Source organism: Pongo pygmaeus, chromosome 9 (assembly GCF_028885625.2).
Source record: "Pongo pygmaeus isolate AG05252 chromosome 9, NHGRI_mPonPyg2-v2.0_pri, whole genome shotgun sequence".
NCBI classification, from domain to species: domain Eukaryota; kingdom Metazoa; phylum Chordata; class Mammalia; order Primates; family Hominidae; genus Pongo; species Pongo pygmaeus.
In genome coordinates, this window is record NC_072382.2 from 76,777,653 (window position 1) to 76,799,298 (window position 21,646).

A 21,646-nucleotide genomic window follows, 5' to 3' on the forward strand; every position below is an offset into this window, starting at 1 on the left:
ACTTTATAAGAACAGAGGCCTGAGCTAGCACCTTAGTGCTCAGCTCCCTTGCCATGTGATACCCTACAAGTCCTCACCAGCAAAAAGGCTCTCACCACAGGCTGCCCCTCGACCTATGTTATCAGATTTTTTGGTCTGTGCCAATTTCACTGTAGTTTTAACTTGTATTTCTCTTATGAGTGAGATTGAGAATCTTTTCATGTTTAAGAGCTATTTGTGTTTATTTTTCTGTGAATTATCTGTTAATGTTCTTTGCCATTTTTTTCTGTTGGGTTGTTGGACTTTTGATTTCTAGGAATTCTTTTTTTTTTTTTAATTAAGTATTTATTGATCATTCTTGGGTGTTTCTCGGAGAGGGGGATATGGCAGGGTCATGGGATAATAGTGGAGAGAAGGTCAGGAGATAAACACATGAACAAAGGTCTCTGGTTTTCCTAGGCAGAGGTCCCTGCGGCCTTCTGCAGTGTTTGTGTCCCTGGGTACTAGAGATTAGGGAGTGGTGATGACTCTTAAAGAGCATGCTGCCTTCAAGCATCTGTTTAACAAAGCACATCTCGCACCGCCCTTAATCCATTTAACCCTGAGTTGACACAGCACATGTTTCAGAGAGCACGGGGCTGGGGGAAAGGCCATAGATCAACAGCATCCCAAGGCAGAAGAATTTTTCCTCCCAGACAGGGTGGCCTGGCAGAGGCGCTCCTCACTTGCCGGGCAGAGGCGCTCCTGACTTCCCAGATGGGGCGGCCGGGCAGAGGCGCTCCTCACATCCCAGAAGATGGGCGGCCGGGCAGAGGCGCTCCTCACCTCCCAGACGGGGCGGCCGGGCAGAGGCGCTCCTCATTTCCCAGATGGGGCGGCCGGGCAGAGACGCTCCTCACCTCCCAGACGATGGGCGGCCGGGCAGAGGCGCTCCTCACTTCCTCCCAGATGGGGTGGCAGCCAGGCAGAGGCGCTCCTCACCTCCCAGACGGGGCGGCCGGGCAGAGGCGCTCCTCACTTCCCAGAGTGGGCGGCCGGGCAGAGGCGCTCCTCACTTCCTATACGGGGCGGCCGGGCAGAGGCGCTCCTCACTTCCTCCCAGACGGGGTGGCTGCCGGGCAGAGGCGCTCCTCACCTCCCAGACGGGGCGTCCGGGCAGAGGCGCTCCTCACTTCCTCCCAGACGGGGTGGCTGCCGGGCAGAGGCGCTCCTCACTTCCTCCCAGAGGGGGTGGCTGCCGGGCAGAGGCGCTCCTCACCTCCCAGACGGGGCGGCCGGGCAGAGGCGCTCCTCACCTCCCAGACGGGGCGGCCGGGCAGAGGCGCTCCTCACTTCCCAGACAGGGCGGCCAGGCAGAGACGCTCCTCACCTCCCAGACGATGGGCGGCCGGGCAGAGGCGCTCCTCACTTCCTCCCAGACAGGGTAGCTGCCGGGCAGAGGCGCTCCTCACCTCCCAGACGGGGCGGCCGGGCAGAGGTCCTCCTCACTTCCCAGATGGGGCGGCCGGGCAGAGGCTCTCCTCACTTCCCAGACGATGGGCGGCTGGGCAGAGGCGCTCCTCACTTTCCAGATGGGGTGGCCGGGCAGAGGCGCTCCTCACTTCCCATAGGGGGTGGCCGGGCAGAGGTGCTCCTCACTTTCCAGACAGGGCGGCCGGGCAGAGGCGCTCCTCACCTCCCAGACGGGCCGGCTGGGCAGAGGCGCTCCTCACTTCCTCCCAGACGGGGTGGCAGCCAGGCAGAGGCCCTCCTCACCTCCCAGACGGGGCGGCCGGGCAGAGGCGCTCCTGACTTCCCAGACGGGGCGGCTGGGCAGAGGCGCTCCTCACCTCCCAGATGGGGCGGCCGGGCAGAGGCGCTCCTCACTTCCTCCCAGACGGGGTGGCAGCCAGGCAGAGGCGCTCCTCACCTCCCAGACGGGGCGGCCGGGCAGAGGCGCTCCTCACTTCCCAGAGTGGGTGGCGGCCGGGCAGAGGCGCTCCTCACCTCCCAGACGGGGCGGCCGGGTAGAGGCGCTCCTCACTTCCTCCCAGAAGGGGTGGCGGCCGGGCAGAGGCGCTCCTCTCCTCCTAGACGGGGCGGCCGGGCAGAGGCGCTCCTCACTTCCCAGCTGGGGCGGCCGGGCAGAGGCGCTCCTCACTTCCCAGACGATGGGCGGCCGGGCAGAGGCGCTCCTCACTTCCCAGACGGGGCGGCCGGGTAGAGGCGCTCCTCACTTCCTCCCAGACGGGGTGGCGGCCGGGCAGAGGCGCTCCTCGCCTCCCAGACGGGGCGGCCGGGCAGAGGCGCTCCTCACTTCCCAGACGTTGGGCGACCGGGCAGAGGCGCTCCTCACCTCCCAGACGGGGCGGCCGTGCAGAGGGGCTCCTCACATCCCAGAGGATGGGCGTCCAGGCAGAGACGCCCCTCACTTCCTAGACGGGGTGGCGGCGGGGCAGACTGTAATCTTAGCACTTTAGGAGGCCAAGGCAGGCGGCTGGGAGGTGGAGGTTGTAGTGAGCTGAGATCACGCCACTGCACTCCAGCCTGAGCACCATTGAGCATTGAGTGAGCAAGACTCCGTCTGCAATCCCAGCACCTTGGGAGGCCGAGGCGGGCAGATCATTCGAGGCCGGGAGCTGGAGACCAGCCCGGTCAACACGGCGAAACCCCATCTCCACCAAAAATACAAAAACATTCAGGCGTGGCGGCGCGCGCCTGCAATCCCAGGCACTCGGCAGGCTGAGGCAGGAGAATCACAGGAGTCCGAAGCAGGGAGGTTGCAGTACAGTCCAGCTTCGGCAACAGAGGGAGACCGAAAAAAGGAGAGGGAGACCGAAGAAAGTGGGGAGGGGGAGGGGGAGAGGGAGGGGGGGAGAGGGAGAGGGAATTCTTTATGTTTTAGTGAAATTGTCTTTTTTATATGAATTAAAATTTTTTGTTAGGTTTTTTTCCTTTGACTTTGCATAAGATAGTATTTGCCATGCCTAATTTTAAAGTGTTTTATGTAGTAATTTTTTTCTTTTATAGCTTCTGAATATCATTTTTAGACCTTTGTGTTTATAAAATAATTGTTCATGGTTTCTTTGGGTACTTTTTGTTTTATGTACATTAAATATTTTTAAGGCTTCTGGAATTTAATGTAAGGCATAGGATGTGTGTGTGTGTGTGTGTGTGTGTGTGTGTGTATTTTTGATGGCTACCCTATTGCTCTAACACCTTTATTGATTAGTTCTCTTTTCCCTAGAGGTTATCTTTGACTTGTTTGTCTCTTTTTAAAATTTTCTCTTCATCCCTAACCACATCCATTATCTAATTAGTTATCCCAGTAAGCTCAGTTTTTCTTTAGGCTCCTATATGTTCTTACATTTTCTTTCTGTTCCTATTGATAATACTTTAAACCATTTTTATTGTGGAAATTTCAATGTCTATTGAAATGTATATTTTATATATCAATATATTCATCAATATATCAATGTATATTGAAATGCAAGTAGTGTATGTGTGTGTGTTTGTGTGTGTGTGTATATATGTATACACACACCCACACCCACACACACACATATATAGAGAGAGAGAGAGAGAGGGAGAGAGAAAGAGATTGAGAGAGGAATATAATGAACTCCCAGGTACCTGTTACCCCACTTCAATAACTATTAACTCATGTTGGATCTTGTTTGATCTATATGCCTACCTCCTTGTCCTCCTTTCCTCCCTCCAATTATTTTGAAGCAAATTGCAGGCATGCTATTACTCAACATCTGGACCTCTGACAGCTATTTTCTGTCTTCAATTTTTATCTTCTCTAGGTCATCCTGTGTAACTCTGTGTGTTTCTTCATTGGTCTTATATTTCCTTTTTTTTAGATTTTGGTCTTATGTTTCTAAATGCTGAAATTTACCTGAAAATTTACCAGAAATTTGCCCTTTTCATGTGTACAAACTCTAGTTCTAGAGTTTTCATGTGTACAAACTCTGAAATTAGGTAGTAATTCCTAATAGTCTGTAAAGGCAATACTAAGAATAGAAGAAAGAGGGAAACGAGGGGTGGGGGAGAGAGACATTTGCAGAGAGTGGTAGCGGATCTACCTATTTCTTAGAGTAACACTATCTGGCAGAAAAATGGGGAGGGGGAAGGCAAGTTTTGGGGCCTTTCACCAAGTTTGGGGGTAAATAGGGTAGAAATAAGAAACCCACAGCCAAAATGGATAAGAAATGTAGAAAGTTCAGAGTTGTAGTTTGTTTTTTCCTGTTGAGAAGCCTGTTTTATAATTTAGTGCTTAGTAAATGACTGCATTAAATTCAGACTGATTTGAACTTGGTGGGAGAGCAGAGTTAATTTCAGAATAAAGGCTTTAATTCCAAGGTTGTGTAATTTGTGCCAGAGAAAGCTCTCAATTAGCGACCAGAACTATGAAGTGTTTCATGAGAGATTAGGGTTGTTGGGTTGTTTGTTTAAATCTGTAACTTGGTTGGCACCATTTGCTTATAGCTGGTAGCCCCAGGCACTAGTTTTAAAGCATTCTTGTGTTCTTTCAAAATTTTCACAGTGAGGCTTTCAGGTTGGATCAAAGGATTAGGAAAATATAGGTGATTGAGAGTGCTATAATATAGAGAGCTCCTTTCTGTTTTTTTGTTTTTTTTTAAACTGACTTGAATTTATCAAGGTTAAATTCTTAGTTCAGTAGCTGAGTATCTTTACCTTCTGTGGAAATGTGGAAAACCAGTTTCCCCCAGGTTTATATTTGTTACCTCTCAAAAAGTTATAACAATGTAACAGTAATATAAATTTGCCTGAAATAATCTGGGCCTTAATTCTTGCCTGCCATTGAGCCTGGTCTCAGGCTGAGAGGAAATGTCTGACCTGAGAAAAAAATGAAACCAGGAGTTGAGAGTGGGAATGAAAGAAGGTGTACAGGACAAGTTTGACTACATTTCCAAAGGCAAATACTATTTTAAGAAATTATCTCATAATATCTGTGTTTATCTAAATCAGGGGTCAGCAAACTGTGACTAACAATGGCTGGTTTTTGTAACAACCAATAAGCTAAGAATGGTTATTATATTGTTAAAAGATTGTTAACTAAAAAAGAAGAGTATGTAGACAGACAGGATGTGCACTGAGAAGCGTAAAAGATTTACTCTGATCTACATTATTCAAGGTATATAGTAATATTTCTTTATGTAAACATTAAACATTTCTTGCTCTTTTGTTTGTTTTATATCATCATTTCCAATGACCTTTTAAAAAAACTGGTAATATGGTTTTCCATTGCATTTTTACATGTACCATAATGTAAGAGTGTTACTCAGTTTTTGCTTTTATAGCAATACTGGAATAAACATATTTGCACACAATTTTATGACTTGTGAAATGCTTGGTAAAATTTTATATGCACTTTAAAATTTGATAATTTTTTGCTAAATTGCCCTTACTCCAAAGCAGACCGGTTTTATGTTTTCACCACTTTGTTGTCCTTACCCGTGTCAACCCCAGTAGAGACTAAAATTGTTTGACTCTTTAATCAGATAGGTCCCTTTAATTATCTATTACTCCATAACAAACAAAACCTGAGTGGCTTAAAATAACATCATCATCATTAATTTTGCTCAGAAATCTGCAGTTTGGTCTGAGCTTGGTGGGAACAACTTGTCTCTGCTTATTATCTTGATGTCATTTCTGGAGGCTCAGAGCCTCAGGACATGGTCACTTACATGTCTGCCTGCCTGCTGGAATCTCAGCTAGGGCTGTGGAGAACACCTATGAAGCCCATGTGACTGGTTGGCTTCCTTACAGTATAGTCACTGGGTTCCAAGGAAGAATATCCCAAAAGGACCAGGTGGAAGCCATGTCACCTTTCGTGATTTAGCCTCAGAAGTCACATAGCTTCATTTCTGCCCACATTTAAGGGGGAGGAAACATAGACCTCACTTCTTAATGGATGACAGGGGTGGCAGCATTACATTGTAAGACAGCATGTCAGATGGGATATATTGGGGCAACCAAGTTTGGAAACTGCAGTCGGTCACAAGGTGGAATATTTATTTTGATGTGCGTATTTTAAAATTATGGGTGTGATTATACATCTTTTCACATGTTCATTGACTAGTTCCATTACTTTTCCTTTTACTGTGACCTGCTTTTTCTTTTTTCTTTTCTTTTTTTTTTTTTTTGAGACGGAGTCTCACCCTGTCACCCAGGCTGGAGTGCAATGGCGCGATCTCGGCTCATTGCAACCTCCCCCTCCTGGGTTCAAACGATTCTCCTGCCTCAACCTCCCGAGTACTTGGGATTACAGGCGCCCACCACCATTCTCAGCTAATTTTTGTATTTTTAGTAGAAATGAGGTTTCACCATGTTGCCCAGGCTGGTCTTGAACTCCTGACCTTGTGATCTGCTTGCCTCAGCCTCCCAAAGTGCTGGGATTACAGGCATGAGCCACCGTACCTGGCCTGACCTGCCTTTTCATATCCTTTGCCCCTTTTTCATTGGTCTCTAGGTTATTGATTATTGGTTACATTATTGATGTGTAATAACTCTTATAGGTTAAGCAAATCAGACTCAAACTCGATTTAGAAGTTACTTCCTTGTGGCCCTGGGAGTTGTGAAAGTTGTGTGTGAGATGGTTTAGTTTGGTGATGGTGGGGATTTATGGAGTAATTATTTTAAGAACCATACTACTTTTGTTTTTTGAGCAAGTGATCCAGCAAGGGAGGGTGAATGGGAGCCATTTCCTTGTCTTTTGGTTATCAGCCTCTGTGGATCACTCTTCAATGCTTGATGCAGAACAAGATTAAGGGCACATCAGTTCTCTTTGGTCATTAATATACCTCAGAAGCCAGAGAATTTTAGATGCATGCAAGGGAAAGGTAAAATATTTCACTACTGAAAATGGCTTTGAGTTCTGTCAGTTCTGGTGTGTGATCTGACCGGTTTTTTAAAGCCTTGCTTTCCCCTGTATTAAGGTTCAAAACTGTATCAGCAAATATAGATTGACCCTACAGAACTGATCATTTTCTAAAATATGGGTATGTTTAACAAAGTGAAACATTTCTTTTATCTTGCCACTAATTTAGAATGTTACTCTTCATCTACTAACCAGCCATGGGATAAATCCTTAATAAACATTACAGTATAAGTTGTTTCCCTAGTTGTAATCTTTGACAGTTTTAAAGGGATGGGCTGATGTTTGCCATCATAGTACTCATTTTAAGTATAGTTTGATCCAGGCTTAGATTGTGTCAGCAGGATCTGAATCCCACATCTCTTGACTCTGCTGTCTTCCTTGTTGGTTTCATTCTCTGGTTTCACTGTGATAGAAAGATGGCTGACAGGATCTCTAGCCCTATGTCCTTCTAGGTTCAGGGCCAGTAGGGGCAAAAAAGAACTCATGGTGGGCTCAGTGGCTCATGCCTGTAATCCCAGCACTTTGGGAGGCTGAGGCAGGTGGATCATTTGAGGTCAGGAGTACGAGACCAGCCTGGCCAAAATGGCAAAACCCCGTCTATACAAAAGATACAAAAATTACCTGGGTGTGGTGGCGGGCGCCTGTAGTCCCAGCAACTCAGGAGGCTGAGGCAGGAGAATCGCTTGAGCCCAGGAGGCACAGGTTGCAGTGAGCTGAGATTGCGCCACTGCACTCCAGCCTGGGTGACAGAGCAAGACTCCATCTAAAAAAAAACAAAAAAAAGAACTCTCAACAGTTTAATTTCTGGGTTGGATCTTTCGTTAGCCCTAATTGGATCATATGTTATGATCAGGGGAATATAATGTGCTGATTGATTGGCCTGAGCTGAATTGTATGAACATCCCTGATGCTGCAGGTAGAGTTAACTCTACTGGACTATGGATCTACAAGGCTATAAACAAAACAAACAAAAATATAAAAAAGTTGTTTGTATTCTACCGTTAAGTTTTAAAGCAGATTTCTTTTTCTTTTTTTTTTTTTTTTTTTTTTTGAGGCAGAGTCTCACTCTGTCGCCCAGGCTGGAGTGCAGTGGCACTATTTTGGCTCACTGCAAGCTCCGCCTCCTGGGTTCACGCCATTCTCCTGCCTCAGTCTCCCAGTAGCTGGGACTACAGGCGCCCGCCACCATGCCTGGCTAATTTTTTGTATTTTTAGTAGAGACGGGGTTTCACTGTGTTAACCAGGATGGTCTCGATCTCCTGACCTCGTGATCTGCCTGCCTCGGCCTCCCAAAGTGCTTGGATTACAGGCGTGAGCCACTGCGCCCAGCCTAAAGCAGCTTTCTAAGAAAATTACTGGTATTAAGAAGAAAAACAGCTATTCTAGGTTTTTTGGAAGCACTGGTTTACAGTCATACTAATAAGTATGATTGTAATACTAATTTTTTTTTTTTTTTTTTACTAAAGTAGATGTTTCTCTTTTCTTTTCTTTTCTTTTTTTTTTTGTTTTTGAGACAAGGCCTCACTGTGTTGCCCAGTCTGGAGTACAGTGGTGCCATCATGGCTCACTGCAGCCTTGGCCTCCTGGGCTTGGGTGATTCTTGCACCTCAGCTTCCTGGGTAGCTGGAACTACATTCATGCGCCACTATGCCCAACTAATTTTTGTGGAGATGCAGTTTTGCCATGTTGCCCAGGCTGGTCTTAAACTCCTGGGCTCAAGCGATGTGCCCTCCTTGGCCTCCCAAAGTGCTGGGATTACAGGTGTAAACCACCATGACCAGCCAGATGTTTCAAATTTACTATGCATACCACTTAAGTCTTGCGTTAGAATTTGTATTTGAAAGATTTATAAAAAGTTAAGGAATTTAGGGTCATATTGCTCTTTTGCCCACTCCCAACATTTCAGGTAGTCGAATTGTGCCCTATAATCTATCTCCTAAATGAAAGCTGAATAGGTTTTGATTTTGTATGTTAGTGAATGTTTTTAACCTTTATATAAGGATGTGATAGGTAGTGTTTCAGATATTTTAAAGCCATGTTAATTTAAAAATTAAAATCCCCTATTCAGCCCTGGGGATGGATATTTCTAGAGCACAACTCAGCCACCTAAAGCTACCACTGTAGTATAATGCACAAAGAGCATTTTATAACTGTGAAAGTATAAAGTAGAGCATTTGAGGAAGTTTCTGGAGATTGCTTGACCACATGACTATTCACAATAGCAAAGACATGGAATCAACCTAGATGCCCATCAATGGTGGACTGGTTAAAGAAAATGTGATACATATACACCATGGAATACTACACAGCCAGAAAAAAGAATGAGATCATGGCCTTTGCAGCAACATGGTTGGAGCTGGATTCTATTATCCTAAGTGAATTAATGCAGGAGCAGAAAACCAAAAACTTCATGCATGTTCTCCCTTATAAGTAGGAGCAGAAAACCAAAAATCTCATGTTCTCCTTTATAAGTACACATGGACACAAAGAAGGAAATAGTAGATACTGGGGCCTATTTGAGGGGTGGAGCATGAGAAGACAGTGAGGATTTAAAAACTAGCTATTGGGCATTATGCTGATTACCTGGGTGAGAAAATTATCTGTACCCCAAACCCTGAGACATGCAGTTTACCCATGTAACAAAACCTGTATATGTACCTCTTGAGCCTAAAAGTTGCCAAAAAAAAAAAGTTAGATCTTAGGAAGTTATGTCACAGACATGAAAGAAAAAGAAAACTGCATAGAATGTTATCTTAAAGAGTAATTCCAAAGTTTGTGTAAATTTTAATTTTTTTGTGTAAATTTAAATTTTAATTACTTATAATGTTTTGACTTTCCTGAAATATTTGAACCAATTTAGATCATAAAAAAGTTTGGCTTAAATATCTGTAGCTGGACCATTAATTCTAAACAGACCAGTAATTCTGTTTAGAAAAGATCAAAGCATTGATATTTATGCTCGATGGTGCCTCTAGGATGTGAAGTGCCACTAGACCTTATACTCGAGAACAGTTGAAGGATGAGCTTTGAGGATTTCCTATAGGCTAAAAGTGTTATTAAGACTTACCGCGTTTCAGTCATTAGGCAAGTTCTTAGATGTGAAGTGCACTGTGTTCTCCAACCATCTGGTAGGTGGGCATCAGAATCAAGTAAGGGTTTCAGACCACTCAGAACCATTGCAAGGCCTAAGAAAAACCAAGTTTTAAATTTTAATTAAGTCCTACTTATCAGTTTCATCTTTTATGAATTATGCCTTTGGTGTTGTATCTAGAAAGTCATCACAAACCCAAGATCACCAAAATTTTTTCCTATGTTATCTTCTAGGAGTTTTATAGTTTTGCATTTTCACTGAGATCTCTGATTCATTTTAAGTTAATTTTTGTGAAAAGTATAAATCTGTGTCTACATTCTTTTTTTTTTTTTTTTTTTGCATGTGAATGTCCACTTTCAGCACCATTTGTTGAAAAGACTTGGCTGTTGTCTTTGAATTGTCTTTGAGCCTTTATCAAAGAATAGTTGACTGTATTTGTGTAAGTGTATTTCTGGGCTCTCTATTCCATTCTCATCTGTCTCTTCTTTTGCCAATACCATCCTGCCTTGATTACTGTAGCTTTATAGTAATGTCAGTTTTCTGACTTTGTTCTTTCATTTTTTTTTTTTGAGACGGAGTCTTGCTGTGTCGCATAGGCTACAGCGCAGTGACATGATCTCAGCTCACTGCAACCTCTGCCTCCCTTGTTCAGGCGATTCTCCTGCCTCAGCCTCCTGAGTAGCTGTGATTACAGGTGTGTGCCACCACGCCCAGCTAATTTTTTGTATTTTTAGTAGAGATGGGGTTTCGCCATGTTAGCCAGGCTGGTCTCGAACTCCTGACCTCAGGTGATCCACCCACCTTGGCCTCCCAAAGTGCTGGGATTACAGGCATGAGCCACTGTGCCCGGCCTGTTATTTTGTTTTCTTGAGATGGAGTCTCACTCATTCTGTTGCCCAGGCTGGAGTGCAGTGGCATGATCTCGGCTTACTGCAACCTCCAACTCTGGGGTTCAAGTGATTCTCCTGCCTCAGCCTCCCAAGTAGCTGAGATTACAGGTGTGTGCCACCACGCTTGGCTAACTTCTGTATCTTTAGTAGAGACGGGGTTTCACCATATTGGCCAGGCTGGTCTTGAACTCTTGACCTCAAATGATCCACCCACCTTGGCCTCCCAAAGTGCTAGTATTACAGGTATGAGCCACTGTGCCCAGCCCAGCTAATTTATTTTTATTTTTTCTAGAGATAGGGTCTCATTCTGTTGTTGCCTAGGCTGATCTTGAACTCCTGGGCTCAAGTGATCCTCTTGCTTTGGCCTCCCAAAGTGCTGGGATTACAGTTATGAGCCACTGTGCCTGGCTCTGGAATGAATGTTATTAAAAAAGAAGGCAAGACCTAGGGCACAAGAGGGTTTACATGTACACTTACTGCCTTTCACCAAGATTGCATCAGTAATTTACCCATAAAGAGTTTATTAGTGGCTGGGCGCGGTGGCTCACGCCTGTAATCCCAGCGCTTTTGGGAGGCTGATATCTCCTGACATTTATTATTTTCTTTGTTTTATATTTGGTTACTTAGAAATGTAAGGCTAGGCTGGGTGTGGTGGCTCACAACTGTAATCTCAGCACTTTGGGGAGCTGCGGCAGGTCGATCACCTGAGGTCAGGAGTTCGAGAGACCAGCCTGGCCAACATGGTGAAACCCTGTCTCTACTAAAAATACAAAATTAGCCAAGTGTGGTGGCACATGCCTGTAGTCCCAGCTACTTGGGAGCCTGGGACAGGAGAATCACTTGAACCCAGGATGCAGAGGCTGCAGTGAACTTACATCGCGCCATTGCGCTCCAGCCTGGGCGAGACAGAGCGAGACTCCCTCTCAAAAGAAAACAAAAAATGTTGAGATAAAGAAATGAATAATGATGCACGGGCGGGTGGTGGCTCACACCTGTAATCCCAGCACTTTGGGAGGCCAAGGCGGGCGGATCACGAGGTCAGAAGATTGAGACCATCCTGGCTAACACAGTGAAACCCCGTCTCTACTAAAAATATAAAAAAATTAGCCGGGTGCCTGTAGTCCCTTGCTACTTGGGAGGCTGAGGCAGGAGAATGGCATGAACCCGGGAGGCGGAGCTTGCAGAGAGCCGAGATTGCGCCACTGCACTCCAGCCTGGGCGACAGAGCGAGACTCCGTCTCAAAAAAAAAAAAAAAAAAGATAATGAGTAATAGTTAACCTTGTAGGGTTGTTATGAGAATTAAATGATCACATGTATGAAGCACATATTTAGCACAGTACAGGACACAGGGTAAACATTTAATAAATGCTAACAGTACAGTGATGGTAGTGGTTTCTATCAAGCCTTTTAATGCTAGATTAATAGGGAAGATAACGGTAAACAACTAACTGTAATAAAGGCCGAACAAAATAAATGCTATAGTAGAGATAGAAGCAAAGTTCTTATTTGTCCTAATAAGGGAGCAACTAATTTTGTTACCGGTAGCGGGTCTTGACTGAAAGTTCTCCAGGTTCTAGGTGTTTTGAACAAAGAATTGGACAAAATTCACAGCAAAGCAAGCAAAGAATGAAGCAATGAAAGCAGATATTTATTGAGAATGAAAGTGCACTCAACAAGGTGGGAGCGGGCCTGGGCAGCCCCTCAAGAGCCCCCTTACAGAATCTTCTAGGGCCCAGATACCCCCCAGAGGTTTCCCATTGGCCACTTGGTGTTTGCAGCATGCAAATGAGGTGGTAGCCTGCAATCAGAGGTTGAAGTTACGAAGTTCCACTCCTATGCAAGCATCTGATTGGTTATGGAAAGCACCCAATCAGATTGGGGGGTTTGCAAAGGGCGTAGCCTTTGGTCCTTTTGTTACTTAGGCATGGGAAGTTGGGGTTTTCCTTTAGATTTAGTTCTAGGGTGGCCTTAGGTCCCTGGAGACCCTATTCTCCTGCCTCAGTTTCAGTTGGAAAATCAGGAAGGGCAGGAATCTTCTTTCCTAAACTTTGAAATATGCATAGGATCTCCTTAAAGAGCGGGATGGCATTGAGGTCTACCGTCAGCAAATGCATGGAGCTAGGAAAGTGCGTGGTCTTTTTGATGGACCTTAAGCAGTCATGTGTGACTGAGGGGTTGGGTTTGTGGAAGATCTGGTGGGAAGTAAGGATGGTATATAGAGAAGTCAGACTGTAGAGGGCTTTGAACACAATGATGGGAAGTTTTTGTACATTATCCCAGATAGTCCAGATGTTTTCACGTCTTTGAACAGAGGAGCAGGATTGTAATCTTATAGCAAAATAGATGTGATTATTGTATGCAGATAATTAGTGGTTCCTGTTTTTAAAGTTTTGACTGAAGGGCTAATGAAAAGTGTGTAGCAGGAGAAAATTGTTGCTGTAATCCAGGGTGTGAAATGGAAACCATTGGCAGATTGTGGAAAAATGAGTCTTTTAGAGTAAGCCCAGGAAACTTTTTGTAAATACATTTGAGGCTTTTCATACTTAGAAGATTAAACAAATTTATTAGACAATAACCTTCTCTCTGAAAGAATCTTAATCTCTAGATTGGGAGAAAGGATTGGGTTGGTATGTGCACGGGAAAAAGACCTGGGCTCTTTTGGCTGACTGTGCCTGTAATTGAAAGTGGACTTACCTCAGGAGAGTGAACTGGCTTTCAGTCTGAGGGAGAGCTTTAAGCACCTTTTAAGTGTGATCACTTGGTTTCTATTTTTAAGTCTCTGAAGATAATGATCTGACATAGGGAACTAGCTTTTGGGGATGAATCTGCTGTGCCCAGACTTCAGCGTTGCCAACATTCTCTTTTTGATATATAAGTTGATTTGGCTATCCCTTAAGCTTATTTTGTATTTTTGTTGATTTCTACTATTGCTTATGAAGCTTTTGCATTTCCAAACTTGTGATTTCAAATCATTAAAGAGTCTGGTTGGAGAAATTGTTAGGAAGGAGGCCTGATTAGGAAATTGAGACTGGTGAAATGAGAATTGAATGGAAGCTCACAACAGTTGCTTTATTGGCTGGATGGGGTGGATGGAGTGACCAGTGAGTCACTATTTTTATTTTTTGGCTGTGGCCTCGTTTTCCTGCTTGTGTAGATAATCTGGCATCTAGACTGAACTAGCATCAGGGGTGGGTGTATGTGTTAACTGGTGATTATCTGTTGGTATGAGATGGATTTTACGTGTCTATCAGAATCCCTCTGTGGAGAAAAGCAAATTACTACTTAGTTTATGTTCCAGGGAACACTAATGCTATTATGCGGGTATATAGCACTTATATAACATTGGTCCTTTTCAAAAATATTTCATGTCTATTGTCACTTCATTCTCCAACCACCTTGTAAATGAGATAGGGCAGGTATAATTCCTGTTTGTCAGAGGGGATGCTGAGGCATAAATAAGAGACTGGGTTATGGTTTCTGGCTCAATAAATAAATGACTGAGACAACCTATTACATTTCATTATTGAACTGCAACTTCCAGAAAATTTTATAGGAGGAAAAAGCTGAATGCCTTCTGTTTTTGTTGTTATTTTTCAGCGGCGTCTTCGACATCTTCGGAACATTGCTGCCCGGAACATTGTTAATAGAAATGGCCATCAGCTCCTTGATACCTACTTTACACTTCACTTGTGTAGTACTGAAAAGATATATAAAGGTAAGGGGATCTGTGGTCTTACTACCCACAGATTGTTCTATTTTTATTTTTTTTGTAACACAAGTGATTCTCAGTGCCTCCTGCTGTTGTGGCTTCTTGGAAACCTAAATTGTTATGCTGTCTGAAAATATCTCATGAGCGGTTGGGATGTATACTAAAGAAAGATGGCAATTGGATAGTTCTTTCAGATAACTGAGCCTTACATTGATAAGTTTATCATTCCTTTATGAATGTTAGCTATTAATGGTCTAGCAGCTAGCATTTCAAGTAGATTGAATCCAGTATCCTGTGGTAATTTTACTTTTATAAAAATGTAATAAATTTCTTTTCTTTAATATTATGGTAAAATAGGGACCTGGTTTATATCTTCTCATATCTGTAATTCCCTGTATATATGGGATCTTTTTCAGAAGAATGGCATGGTTTTCTCTAATTCAGTTTTATATATTGTACTGTGGATTCTTCTGTAAGTGAAAATTCTAAGAGTAGACCAAATATTTGATTAAAAATCACAACCACCTTCAGAATGCATATTAGATGAGAGGCACTGAGACATAATCAGTTGGCTTAGGTGGGATGGTATAAGAGAGGAAGCATGGTAAAATGATAGGAATGTTGGATTATGATGGAAAATACTTCCGTACTAGTTCTAGCCCAGCTACTCACTAGCTACGTGACTTTTGATAAAGATGACGGTTTTTGGAACTTCACTCTTCCCATTTGTCTTATAATGTAGATAATGTAGATAATGTAAGATAATGATGTCTTATGAAGTAGGCAAGATAGATTTTTATGAGGATCATAACAATCTCAATAAGATGTTATTAAAGATCTATTTATGCTGACAAAAGGTGACATCATTTTAACAAAAGGTACTGAGACTTATTTGAATCTTGTCCTGTGGCAAAGATGAAAAATTCAAGTGATATTTATTTATTTATTTATTTTCGAGATAGGATCTCACCCTGTCACCCAGGCTAGAGTGCAGTGGCACAATCATGGCTCACTGCAGCTTTGACCTCGCAGACTCAAATGATCCTCCCGCCTCCATCTCCCAAGTAGCTGGGACTACAGGTGTGAGACGCCACTCCAGGCTAACTTGGAAAAAATTTTTGTAGAAACGGGGTCCTACTATGTTTCTGGGGCTGGTCTCCAACTCCTGGACACAAGCTATGCTCCTGCCCCAGCCTCCCAAAGTGCTGGGATTATAGGTGTGAGCCACTGTCCCTAACCTCTTTTTAGTTGTAATGATTATTTAAAGCAGTGATTGTTTAACAACTTTTTTTTAAATGTCAATTCCAGTATCTGCTTATTAAAAAATTGAGTCAAGAAATATACAGTGAAGAAACCCCTTCAGAGTAAATAGCCTTAAAATAATTCCCACCCGCCCCACCCTGAGACGGAGTTTCGCTGTGTCACCCAGCCAGGCTGGAGTGCAGTGGCGTGATCTCAGCTCACTGCAACCTCTGCCTCCCTGGATTTAAGCGATTCTGCTGCCTCAGCCTCCCAATTAGCTGGGATTACGGGCACATGCCACCACGCCTGGCTAACTTTTGTATTAGAGACGGGGTTTCACCATGTTGGCCAGGCTGCTCTCAAACTCCTGACCTCTGCCTGCCTCGGCCTCCCAAAGTGCTGGGATTACAGGTGTGCCACTGCGCCTGGCAATAATTTTTAAGGATGGGAAAAGGACTCTAAATTCCACTATCCTCATGTAATTTTATTTCATTCTCACTTTTCAGTCTAACCATTGCATGGATTTATTTATTTGTTTGTTTGTTTATTTATTTATTTATTTATTTATTATTATTTTTTTTTGAGACAGAGTCTTGCTCTGTCGCCCAGGCTGGTGTGCAATGGTGCAATCTTGGCTCATTGCAACCTCTGCCTCCTGGGTTCAAGCAGTTCTCCTGCCTCAGCCTCCTGAGTAGCTGGGATTACAGGTGCCTGCCACCACACCCAGCTGATATTTGTATTTTTAGTAGAGACAGGGTTTTGTCATGTTGGCCAGGCTGGTCTTGAATTCCTGATCTCCGGTGATCCCACACCTGCCTCAGCCTCCCAACATGCTGGGATTACAGGTGTGAGCTACTGTGCCCAGCCCATTCCATATTTTTAAAGCAATTGTATTCATCTGAATGATTAATGCTAGCTACTGTAACAAATACCACAACTCTTAGTGGCTTACCATAATACATGTCTTATACTAAGTCCAGTGTAGGTGTTCTTTATCAGGTGCTATCTTGGCAGCTGTCCTTTAAGTAATGACTCAGGTATGCAGGTTCCTTCTAGTTTGGGCTGCTGGTGTCCTCAATACATGGCCTCTGGCACAGCCAGAGATAGAAGGATTACTTGTGGGAGGTTTTTAAATGGAAATGGTCCATATCAATTTCATTACATTCTGTTGGCCATAAATCAGTTACATTGTCCTTTTTATTTTTTATTTTATTTATTTATTTTTGAGATGGAGTCTCAGTCTGTTTGCCCAGGCTGGAGTGCAGTGGTGCCATCTCGGTTCACTGCAACCTCCGCCTCCCATGTTCAAGCGATTCTCCTGCCTCAGCCTCCCAAGAAGGTGGCATTACAGGCATGCGCCACCACACCCAGCTAATTTTTGTATTTTTTGTAGAGATGGGGTTTCACCATGTTGGCCAGGCTGGTCTTGAGCTACTGACCTCAAGTGACCTGCCCATCTTAGTCTCCCAAAATGCTGGGATTATAGACGTGAGCCACTGTGCCCGGCCTGAATTGTCCTTTTTAGATGGAAAGGGGACTGGGAAATGTAGGCTTCCTATGTGTCCAGAAAGAAAATGAAACAGTTTGGCTACTATTTGGTTTAAGGGTTTAAGCATTTTTGTAGGCCTTAAAACATTTAGTCTACTGCTCACTAATTGGTTATATCACTAGCAATATATGACAGTGCCGAAGTATTTTAAGTTTTTGATGAGTTTCTATATAATCAGTCCTGGTTATCTTAACAAAACTTCTGTGTTCTTGCCCCAGTGTTACCTCTGATAATAGTAATTAACACCAGTACTTAGCACATTTTGGGGATTTGGAAAATGATAGCAATTATTATTAGAATTATAATAATCATAATAGTGTTTTCTAAAAAGAGTAGTCATGGGGCTGGTCGATGATCATGTTAAAAAACTTGTCTAGAGATACGATGAAAGCAAAGTGCCTTTTTTGTTTTTGTTTTTTCTCTCTTCTCGCTCAGATTATATCTTGAATTTAGGAGTTGTCATTGACTGTTTTTTGAAGTTATCTCAATGAGGTATCTCAATCCAATCCTCAACACAGTTAGGGAATAGCTGGTGACAGAGCACGGGGAAGTCCAGGGTCTGGTGTTGCTGTTGAATCTGGCACTGGCTGTCAAGCCTCTTGAGTGCTTTAATCCCTCTTGCGAGCTTTAGTTAATTTATCATTAAAATGAAGGGATTGGTGATTTCGGAGCATTCCTCCCATTCCAAAATGTCATGGTTGAATGAAACCTATTCATGAACTATGTTGAGCTTTACAAACTTTTAACTACCAAAGGAGGAGATGGGAAGCCCTTTCTTTAGTAATTCTAGTTAATGCCGTCGTATCTTGTTGGTCGGACCTGTCGTGACAAACATGAATATTTTATGATCATTGTTTGGTCCTTGGTATAGAACAACCATGGTAAGAGACCAATTGACTCTTCTTGATGAACCACCCATACCACCTGTTTAGGGGTAACATTTCTTAGTGTCAGAAGACAGTTTTTTATTGGAAGAATATCCGAAATGCTGGTTTCTAAGTTTTTCTTTTATTTCAGCTAAATTCACAGCAGATCCAAAGAAGATATGTGTAACATTTAAGAAGAGATGTGTGAAATTTTTTGACTTTTGACATTCTTGTAGTGCTTTTAGGAGATTGTTTACTTATTTCCAATGAAATATTATATCCCCAGAGAACAAAGCCTTGTGTTAATGGATGGATAGGTTCTAAACTTGGTTCTTGTTAAAATTGGAATTTTTTATTTTTTTATTTTTTATTTTTTTGAGGTGGAGTCTCGCTCTGTTGCCCAGGCTGGAGTGCAGTGGCGCGATTCCAGCTCACTGCAAGCTCCACCTCCTGGGTTCACACCATTCTCCTGCCTCAGCCTCCCAAGTAGCTGGGACTACAGGTGCCCGCCACCACGCACGGCTATTTTTTTGTATTTTTAGTAGAGACGGGGTTTCACCGTGTTAGCCAGGATAGTCTCGATCTCCTGACCTTGTGATCCGCCTGCCTCGGCCTCCAAAAGTGCTGAGATTACAGGCATGAGCCACCGCTCCCGGCCCTCTAGTTTGTTTTTCATAGTTATTTTCTTACCCATGAAATGTAAGTGCCTGCCCTCTCCTGGAATACCGACTGTCTTCAATACATCAGAAGATGAACTCTATATTACTTAATTTGGTGATCTTACTCAAGTCTCATAGTTTTATTTATTTTTATTTATTTTTTATGAGACATAGTCTCACTCTGTCAACCAGGTTGGAGTGCAGAATCACAGCTCACTGTAGCCTCAACCTTTTGGGCTCAGGTGATTCTCCCGCCTCAGCCTCCCGAGTAGCTGGGACTACAGGCACACACCACCATGCCTGACTAATTTTTTGCTGTTGTTTGTAGAGCCGAGTTTTGCCATGTTGCCTAGGCTGGTCTGAAACTTCTGGACTCAAGCAGTCCACTTGCCTTGGTTCCCAAAGTGCTGGGATTATAGGCAGGATCCACCAAACCTGGGTCAAGTCTTCAAGTTTTAAATGTCACCTGTTGACCTTTCCTCTGAACTCATACACCTGTAATCCAGTTGCCTACTCTACAGCTCCATTTGGAGTCTAGTAAGTAACTTAAACTTGATATGTTCAAAACTGAGCTTCTGATGTTCCAGCTGTGATCCATCTCCTGTATTCTTCCTTATATCAGAAAATGGCAACTCCATTTCCTTGGCCAAAAACTTGGAGTTATCCTGGATTATCTTCTTTCTCTTACATTTCACATCCAGTCTTTCAGCTTATACTTTTGGCTCTTACTATCAAAATATATGCATAACCTAATCACTTCTTGCTATCTTCAAACCACAGTCATCTTTTAACTACATTGTTGAAGTAGACGTTTAACAGGTTTGTCTGCTCATGCAACTCCCTCAGTCTGTTCTCAACTGAGATCCTGTTAAAATGAAAGTCACATCCCTTTATTTCTCTCCTCAAAACCCTCCCATGGCTACCCATCTCATTCACAGAAAAAGCTAAAATCCTTATGGTTTCCTAGAAGGCCTTTCATGATCTGGTTCTTGGTTACCTCTCTGAACTCATTTTCTGCTACTCTTCCAGCTGTTTGTGTTCCAGCTAGCTGAACTTGTAGCTGTTGTTTGAATGCATTAGTTTTAACTAACTTAAAGACCTCTGCATTTGCCATTTGACTTGGATACTTTTCCTTCACTTATTCACATGACTAGTGCTTCCACCTTCTCGCAGATCTTTCTTTTTTCCCTTTTTTTTTTTTTTTTTTGAGATGGAGTCTCACTCTCTTGCCCAGGCTGGAGTGCAGTGGCGCAGTCTCAGCTCACTGCAGCCTCTACCTCCCAGGTTCAAACGATTCGTCTGCCTTAACCTCCTGAGTAGCTAGGACTACAGGTGTATGCCACCACGCCCAGCTAATTTTTGTATTTTTAGTAGAGATGGGGATTCACCATGTTGGCCAGTATGGTCTTGATCTCTTGACCCGTCTTGGCTTCCCTAAGTGCTGAGATTACAGGCCTGAGCCACTGCACCCGGCCTTTTTTTTTTTTTTTCCTTTCAGTTCTGCTCCTTCTGAATTGCAGGTCTTTATTCCAGATGTTTCTCAGAGAAAGTCTCCTTGATCACTGACTAACCCTTTTATAAATTGTGATTACTCTCCTCTGTCTTCTATGCTTTATTTTTCTCCGTGGTACTTAAGATCATTTGACATACTATATGTTTAATTATTTGAATATTGTATGTCTCTTCCCACTAGAATGTAAGCTCTATGAAGGCAGAAACTTTCAGGTCACTTTTGCTCATTGCTCTGTCCCCGATATGCAGAACTGCAGAACCATGCTTGACACATACTAGGCCCTCAAATATTTTTGTCTTTTTAATTTTTTAATCCATAAAAAAACCATATATATGTGTATATGTATAAAGATATAAAGGTTCATATTAAAGCCTCCCTTTCACCAGCCTTCCATCACCCTAGTTTTCTACCCCACCCTGATAACCACTGTTACTCATTTCTTGTTTGTCTTTCCTGAGATTCTTTATGCAAATACAAGTACAAATGCAAATATTCTTATTCCTTTCTCTCCTCTTTTTTACACAAAGTGTACCATACTATTTATGTTTCTGTACCTTGCATTTTTCACTTACTATCTTAGGGTTTTCTCCATATTGGTTCATAGACAGTATCCCTGTTTTTTGTTTTTTTCTGCATAGTTCTGCATAATTTATTTACCTGGCTCCTATTGGTGGACACTTAGGTTGTTCCAGTCTTTTGCTATACACACAGTATTGCATTGAATAACTTTATAATACATTGTTTTGTATGAGTGACAGTATATTGATAGGGTAAATTTCATAAAGTGGAATTACTAGGACAAAGAGAACGTGTACTTGTAGTTTTGGTAGATATTGCGAAATTGTCCTCCGTGGGAGTTGTTTTATGTGTGACTGCTTTTCTCCCCACAGCTTCACCACCAAGCCTGTGCAAACTTTTGAATTTTTGCCACCCTGTTAGGTGAAAAATAATTTTGCAGTATAGCTTAAGTTTGTATTTCTCCTATTATGAGTCCACATTCATAGTAGGAGATAGTTTTGCATTGAATAGATACACCATATCTGTGAGTATTAGGATGAGGCACTGAAGCATTTGTTGAATGAATGGAATGCTGCAGAACAGCCAAAACATGCCACTGGAACCGTGCTCTGCAATCTGTGATTGCTTTGTTTCTTTCCATCTTAGCATGGCTACATAGAGAAATATTTATATTTAATTGTCTTTTTCATGTAGAAGTAGGTCTTGAATGATATCTTTTTGAAAATTGAGGCTGGGTGCGGTG

At 43.1% G+C, this 21,646-nt stretch overlaps 1 protein-coding gene across 3 annotated transcripts in view; it reads left to right on the forward strand.

The window, feature by feature from the left end:
- Positions 1 to 21,646, forward strand: part of UVRAG (UV radiation resistance associated) — a 330,142-nt gene that overhangs the window by 24,227 nt on the left and 284,269 nt on the right. For all 3 annotated transcript variants that reach the window (XM_054439837.1, XM_063672095.1, XM_063672094.1), the window contains exon 2: positions 14,445 to 14,562. In XM_054439837.1, the coding sequence (XP_054295812.1) occupies positions 14,445 to 14,562 (118 nt within the window). The remainder of the gene's footprint in view (positions 1 to 14,444; positions 14,563 to 21,646) is intronic.